At 44.6% G+C, this 7,822-nt stretch overlaps 1 protein-coding gene across 2 annotated transcripts; it reads right to left on the reverse strand.

Moving 5' to 3' along the window:
• Nucleotides 1-2,501: 2,501 nt before the first annotated feature.
• Nucleotides 2,502-7,485, reverse strand: LOC125535226 (disease resistance protein RPM1-like). 2 transcript variants are annotated; one of them, XM_048698279.1, is made up of 5 exons: nt 7,220-7,485; nt 7,022-7,116; nt 6,297-6,397; nt 2,956-5,768; nt 2,502-2,836 (listed from the first exon to the last, which is right to left on the reverse strand). In XM_048698279.1, the coding sequence occupies exons 4-5, from the start codon at nt 5,670-5,672 to the stop codon at nt 2,821-2,823; spliced, it is 2,733 nt and encodes a 910-aa protein (XP_048554236.1). In that variant the 5' UTR covers nt 5,673-5,768; nt 6,297-6,397; nt 7,022-7,116; nt 7,220-7,485; the 3' UTR covers nt 2,502-2,820. The 2 variants fall into 2 exon arrangements, with proteins under 2 accessions (XP_048554236.1, XP_048554235.1); XM_048698278.1 differs by lacking the exon at nt 6,297-6,397.
• Nucleotides 7,486-7,822: the final 337 nt, after the last annotated feature.

Consider the following 7,822-nt stretch of genomic DNA (forward strand, 5'->3'; position numbering starts at 1 on the left):
GAGGAGGGACTCCTCCCTAGCCGCACCCTTCCTTGGAGGAAGGGCCAAGGCTGCGCCCCCCCCTCTCCCTTGGCCCTATATATAGTGGGGGAAGGGAGGGCAGCCCAATCTAAGCCCTGGCGCCTCCCTCTCCCTCCCGTGACACATCTCCCTCCTCCCGCAGCGCTTGGCGAAGCCCTGTTGGAATCCCACTACTTCCACCAACACGCCGTCGTGCTGCTGGATCTCCATCAACCTCTCCTCCCCCCTTGCTGGATCAAGAAGGAGGAGACGTCGCTGCTCCGTACGTGTGTTTAACGCGGAGGTGCTGTCCGTTCGGCGCTAGGATCATCGGTGATTTGGATCACGACGAGTACAACTCCATCAACCCCGTTCTCTTGAACGCTTCCGCGCGCGATCTACAAGGGTATGTAGATCTACTCCTTCCTCGTTGCTAGATGACTCCATAGATTGATCTTGGTGACACGTAGGAAAATTTTGAATTATTGCTACGTTCCCCAACAGCTATGCATCACCATGATCTTGCGTGTGCGTAGGAAAAATTTTGAAATTACTACGTTCCCCAACATCACCACCTACCTACGGACACTCGGGTTTGTCGCGTCGCGCTCGGACTCGTTGCTCTTCATACTTCGTCGCGGTGATCACCTCGCCTACCTTCTGCTGTACGTGGACGACATCATCCTCACCGCCAGCTCCGCCATGGCGCTTCACTCCGTCATCCAGGCGTTGCACCGTGAGTTCGCGATGACCGACCTCGGCGCGCTCCACCACTTCCTCGGCATCAACGTCACTACCACGGCGACACTACTAGGGAAAACCTTATACACATCATCTTAGCAGTAGTGCTGGACAAAACAAGTCGCTACTGCTACTTAGTAGTAGCATTTTTAAATAAACCGCACTACTGATACTACTTTAGCAGTAGCGCGTTCCACGAAACCGCGCTGCTACTATATTTGTACTGGGCGCAGATGGCTAGCCCCACTTAGCAGTAGCGCGTACCACTGACCATCGCTACTGCTACGACCCGTAGCAGTAGCGTGTTTCTCCGAAACGCGCTACTACTTACTTACCTTATCCTATAGCGGTTCACCCTGGACAGTCACTCCCTCACTCGCTCTTGCCCGCGCCGAACCCGTACGTGGTCCGCCGCCGCCGCGCTGCTCCTCGCCGAGGTACTCCCTCCTCCCCCTCCTCCTCCCACCGCCCCTCTCCTCCTCCTCCGGACGCCCCTCCCCCTCCAACCCCCCCCCCTCCCTCCTCCTCCTCCGGCCGCCCCCTCCCCCTCCTCCCCCCGCCGCCTCCTCCTCCGATCCCACCGGCCTCCTCCCCCTCCTCCTCTCTCCTGCTCCTCCCTTCCCCTCCTCCCTACTTTGTATAATGTAGTTTTTTTACTGTTTTTAGTAAGTGTTTAAAATAATTAGTAAGTAAATTAATAAACTAGTTGAACTAGTTTAGTTTTAGTAAGAACTAGTTGAATTAATAGAACTAATGTATTTTTAGTAAGAAAATTAATATAACTAGTTGAACTAGTTTATTTTTAGTTTATTTCTATTTATAGTAAGTTTATATTTAGTAAGAACTATTTGAATTAATAGAACTAGTTGAACATGTCACATTTGTTGTTACTTTTTTAGTTTAAGCAATTATTCCCGCATCGATGTCGTTCACTAGGGTTTTATTTATAGAGTTTTTGTTTTTGCAGAAATCAAGGAACCCCCTCCATCATCCCCGCCGTCGTCCCCGTCATCAACCCCCTTCGACCTCGAGGTGAGACCAGCCAAATCTCCATGTCAATATGAGTCCTATAAGATATGATGTAGACGGCCACGTGGACTAAAGGTGGAGTTCCAGACAGCGGCCACGTGGACGGCCTTTAGTCCCGGTTCCAGAACCGGGACTAAAGACCCTCTAGAACCGGGACAAATGACCCTTTTTCTACTAGTGTTATGACTAGTGACCAACTTGCTATGTGATGTCTCATTGATGAAAACGATGATCGTGAGAAGGTGTTATATGACAATGATGATGATGATGATGATGATGATGATGATGATGATATTTATTATATCATTGGGTGAAAGAACCGCGGATTAGTTTCAAGTTTATGTCCATTCACTTGAAACTAGTCCACGGTTCTTTCACCCAGTGATGTAATAACTCATTATGATGTAAAAATAATCTCTAAATTGCTGCTGTATGAAAACTTGTATGAAGGTGTATGAATAAAACATGAAATAAAAAAATAAAATACGAAATAATAGTAGTAGCGCGTGTAGGGAGAAGCGCTACTAGTAATTACCAGTAGCGCTGTTTGGAGAAAACGCTACTACTAAGTCGATATAGCAGTAGCGTTGGTTAACCCACGCTACTGCTAACCTTTAGCTGTAGCGCTGTACCAGTAGCGCTCCATCCTGCGGTACTGATAGGCCTAACCTTTACATGAGCTAGAAGAAACTAAACTGTGAACTTCTGAACATCAGCAGCCCTGGAGGATTAGCAAAAAGTTCAGATGCTTCGCAGTGGGGTATAATATTCAGTCGCAAGTAGCTCAAGTTTTCAACATTATTACATGAATCACTGTGTAAAAATACATAGTAGTTATCTCACGCAGTAGCTTAGCATCACTAAACATAAATACTATAAAACCAAGATGGATCTCATGCCTTGTTACAAACCAGTCCTTGTTTAAATAAGCAGAAACAATAACAGCAAGACAAATTGGCAGTTGGCCGTAAATCCCCATTGCACAACAAAGATATATATAGCTCCCTCACCGACGATAATGACTGCAAACCCCAGCCACCCAAGAAAGACTCATGCCATTCCGGGTCTGCAACAGAACGGAATTTCATCAGCTCAAAAAGCTAGAATTTGGTGCAGGTAATCGAGCACACACTGAATGGCATGAAAAGTGCAAACATAATATATTGGCTAGGATGGTTCAATTACCGCACTGTCCTGTAGTAGGATATCGGGATATGCTCTAGTCTTGCCGCTTGAAGATTCCTTAGGAAATGAGGATGCATGTCAACAAACTGTGTCTCTTTGAGGGATTTCAGATGTCCCAGCCCAGGGACGTCCCGTAGTTTGGCAAGGTTTCTGATCACAAGTTCTTCAAGGCGGACCAAAGCTCCCTCGTGTATGCATATTTGGTTGACATGTGGCAAATTCAACAACAAAAGAATCTTCACATTTGGGAACCACTCTGGCTGGAAGTTTAGCTCCTGTCCTGTATATGCTTTTCTTAGAAGTATTTTGGTCAAGTTTGACAATTCAGAGAGGCGTGGCACTGGGTTCTCCACGAGCTGGGACCAAATTAGAGATATCCTGCAAAGGGTATATCCGTTGGTTGAGAAAAATGGTGATTTCAAAGTTCCTTCGGAAAATCGCCCATGCAAATCAAGTTTTTTAAGACAGTTTGATAATGTCAAAGTTTCTAGCTGGAGCACTTCGTCTTCGTTGCTGGCCATTATTTGTAATGATGAGAGCTGGTGCATCTTTGACAGAGATTCACACAATTGTGCACAGTGGATGCTCCTTACGCCAGTAATGCCAATGGACCTCAACTGAGATAAACTTGCTAGATTGGTAATGAATACTTTACTAGCTCGAACTGCACCCAGAGTTTGCAAGTCCTTCAAACTCCATAATCCCTCAAACGGATCCACAGGTTCAAAATATATGAAAATCGAGATCGTTCTATCCAGCCATTTATAAATAAGAATATGCCGCAGCCTCTTCAGCTTTCCAAACCCTTTTGGCAAATTCACACACTCTGCACCTTGAAGATTCAATGTTTCTAAGTTGTGAAGCTTCACGACAGATTTTGGGAGTATCTTCACTTTGGTCTTGTCAAGGCCCAAATACTTAAGGTTGAATAACTCCCCAATAGAATCTGGAATAGTCTGAATAGGTAATCCTGATAGCTGCAACACAGCAAGATATTTAGATTCTGAAGGAAACAATGAGGATGATGCCATGCTGCTGCTGAATGCTATGAAGGTACGAAGCCTGCATTGACCTATGCTTGGTTGAGTGTCATTTTTGCATTGGAGCACCGACATGCGACGAGAATCTGACTCCACCTGCATCGCCCCCAGACTATCATCATAAGTCGTACTGAAACTCTCTCTCTTCGATTGGTAAATGGCTAATTCACGTACAAGATCATGCATTCGAAGATGCTTGATCCTGTTAAAACTGTTCCTCTTTACCACCTGAAGCATGCTTCGTCGAACGAGCTCTGTCAGGTAACCTTCAGCAACATCTTCTAAACTGCAATTTCCAATTTGTTCAATAAATCCTTCTGCAACCCACAGTCTGATCAATCTTTTTCTGTGGATCATGTGGTCTTCTGGGAACATGGCACAATACAAGAAACAACTCTTCAAATAGTCGGGCAAATATTTGTAGCTTAGATTCAGAATTTTCTCCACGCGATTTAGGTTCTCGTTTTTGTGTAGCTCGGAAATAAGTTGCGCATCAAATAGTTTCCACTCTGCAACATTCTGCGCCTTAAGAGACAATAAGCTCCCTATGGCCACAAGAGCTAATGGTAATCCATCACACCTCTCCACTATCAATTTACCACACTCTTGTAATACTAATGGGCAGATGTGATTTTCAGTGCTTGGAAATGCCTTCCTGCAAAATAGATGCCATGCATCCTCCTCCTCAAGAGGCTCCACTTTGATCCTGCAACCATCATGAGCTATTGAAGCAACTTCCTCATATCTTGTTGTGATTATTATTCTGCTTCCCATTTTTGCATCGACAAGAACCTCTTTAATTTTTCTAAAATCTTCAGCTGTCCAGACATCATCCAATATGATCAAGTACCGCTTTGTCTTCAGGATTTCCTTCAATTCATCTTTTAACTCCCCACAGGTCATCTTCTCAGCATCAAATTCTTTCTTGTCTTTAGAATAGATTTCTTTCAGTATTCTTCTCCAAATATCATCTAGTTTATAGGACTGAGAGACGGAAACCCATACACGGCATTCAAAGTTGGATGCTTCATATCGGAACACATTACTTACAAGAGTGCTTTTCCCGATACCACCCATACCCCATAAGGCAATGATTTGTAGATGTGGACAATTTTCCAAATTCAGTGACCCCATCAATATTTTTCTATTTTTATCAAATCCCACAAGTTCATCATCAGAGATTGAGTAATCATGTCCAGGAAGATATAGGGGCTGTTGGCTGCCATAATTTGTTGCAAAAAGATCGCCCACACCAGCTATTGGTTGAGTCCAGTCTCTGTTTTGTTTAAGATGTGTAAGGGCTCGGTTTATTTTCTCGAGGCCAGTAGCGATTTCACCTTGTGTAAACAGATACTGGGGTTTCTTCAGGATTTTCTTCGCACTATTCCACCATGATCCTTTCTGATGGTGTTTGCCAACAACATACATAAATTGATCCACAATGTCTTCCATATCATATGCCAATCTTCGGACTTGCCCTATCCATGCTTCGGTGACTCCATCTGTCGAAGGTTTCTTTCCAATCTCCTTGAGAAATTCTCGAATAAGCTCTAGGTCATTCCTTATCAGTGTCATGTTCTCTGAGAGTTTTGCAAGAGACTTAACGTGGTGAAGTGTTTCTGATGCCACAGCTATTCCGATCTTTGTCGTGACAAGAAGAAGAGCAGCCTCGGCCATTTCGCTTTATGCAGTTTGACCTCACTATTTCAGCCAAAACAGTTCCAGAAATCAACCATCGATGTAGTATAACATTTCCATCCTTGCGCAGGAAATCTACATAAAGGAAGCAAATATTTTGTCAAATGCCAGAAATACCAGGCTAGTAAGATGACTTTGTAACAGTTGGGTGTTCTGTCCGTTGACGTGACACTGTGGTTGCGCTGTCTAGCAACACCCCGGGCATTATAGGAACTTCATAGTGATGTTGAGTGTGTTTTTCTGTAGCCCGAGCTCCCTGGTACCCACTATCTTCACCGTTCAGACTGTGGGAAGATGCATGAGGATATGTGCAAGCTTTGAAAATGTGCAGCCGTGTCAGGGGAATCTTAAGCTTCATACACTCATATGCGACCTGCAAAAGTCTAGCGTCCATGGCAGATCAGGCTGCAGTGCTACTGTAGCCACGTTCTCTCTCATTCTCATAAACTTTGCTTGATCTTTCTTTTTTCCCTCACCTACCACCCACCACATGCGAAAAGAAAATGAGAGAGAGTACGCAAGAACAGTACCTCGTCTCTGAATGTGCATGCAGTTTATTTATGAAACATTCTTAAAAAAACTTCCAGGGCAACTCTTACTCACTTGGGTTTGACTTTTGCGCCAATTTTTACAAACTATTGCATCCTGCATACTTTCTCTCCTCTTCTTATGTTCTCTCTAACTGTCGATTGTTGCTCGCTGCGCTGTGGAGGAAGAGAGAGACGAGGCACTGAGTTTGCATGTGATGGGTGAAAGGTGAACAGTGAATAATGAGCTGCATCATGTATGTGACCAGTGAGCTGCGATGACAAGACGCATGCAACTTTGGATGGGCCCCATGTACTAGCAGGCCTATACTACTACTTGTGGCTACCGTGTCTCCGGAAAGGGCAACTGCTAATGACGCTGCAACGTTCTCATGATGCTCCTCTTTTGCACACATCTCCATAGCGTGATGAACGACATAGGTAAGGGGTATTGTGTAGGACGAGCTACGAAGAAACTTTACCTAGTGATGTTTAGTACGTAAAGCAAGCTTTTAAAAACTTGACCCTACAGAGTTCGAATCGCGGCCGCACCAATGGGGTGTTGTTCCTGATTACTTATAAGATTCATCCGAGGTCGATTGGTGCAATGATTGTAGGGCATAGTGAAATAGAACAACATGGTTAACAACTAGAGATGCTATTTATTTTTGGAATAAAACTTCAGAACATGGGACTATGCTTTTCTTTAATTTTCAAACACTCATACGTGTGAGGTGCACCCGAAGCAGAAACGGTAACTCAGATGAAAATTGAAAGAAAAAAAATTATAAGAAGTTGTACCGTTTTATTTGATCTTCGAGTATTTAAGCAGAGAACAGATAAGTTGAATTTACAGGTTCCGTCTCAACAAACCGCGCGGAACCACAGATGGCTTGCTGCAGAAATCAGATCCAATAGTTCTCAGATGTTGCTGATAGAAGATTAACCAAAAAGCATATGATGAGAAGGGGAAGAGAAGAGGCTAACAAAAAAGAGCACCTGTGCTAATCAGGTGGAATAGATGAGGTTCATCAGCATCGCCACACAGGTCTAGAGTCTGGACCCTGGTGATTCTTCCTTCCCGAGCAAAAGATGGGAGATGTCTTCACGCTGGGCAGATTGTGTGCGTACTGCGTAGCCAGTGGTAGCGCGCAGGACGTGCAAAAGTAGAGCAGCGAGGGTGTCTACTAAAAAATGGCTGGCGAGATGGTCTTATCTTGGCTCAAATGCCTCGAGTAGTCAGTGGCTCAGTGCTGGACCATTGTACGCTCTGATCAAGAGACTACTTGTCAAAGGTTCCAGCCAGGTCTAGACGAGATGTCTTGTTCAGTCAGTGTCGGCGGAGGCCAAGTGGAATTGGGTTGATTATTCAGAGATAGAAGGTTTCAACCGATTTCCTGTGCAATCAGTATCGGGGCGGTTAGAGCGGTGAGGACCCATCCCATTGGTTTTTGAGGTCTTCTATACAATAGGGACCACTGAATATCAACCATTCACGGAGCCTGATCGAATGGTCCAGATCTATTAATACTGAGAGATCATAGGAGTATTAGTGTTTTTCGTCTAAAACGCAAAAATAGGTAGAGTGTCGAACAAGCGCCG

This window comes from Triticum urartu, chromosome 2 (assembly GCF_003073215.2).
Source record: "Triticum urartu cultivar G1812 chromosome 2, Tu2.1, whole genome shotgun sequence".
Classification (NCBI taxonomy): domain Eukaryota; kingdom Viridiplantae; phylum Streptophyta; class Magnoliopsida; order Poales; family Poaceae; genus Triticum; species Triticum urartu.

What these genes read in the sequence shown, in the direction of transcription:
- LOC125535226 (XM_048698278.1), bottom strand. Translation starts at nt 5,672, where the DNA reads ATGGCCGAGGCTGCTCTTCTTCTTGTCACGACAAAGATCGGAATAGCT.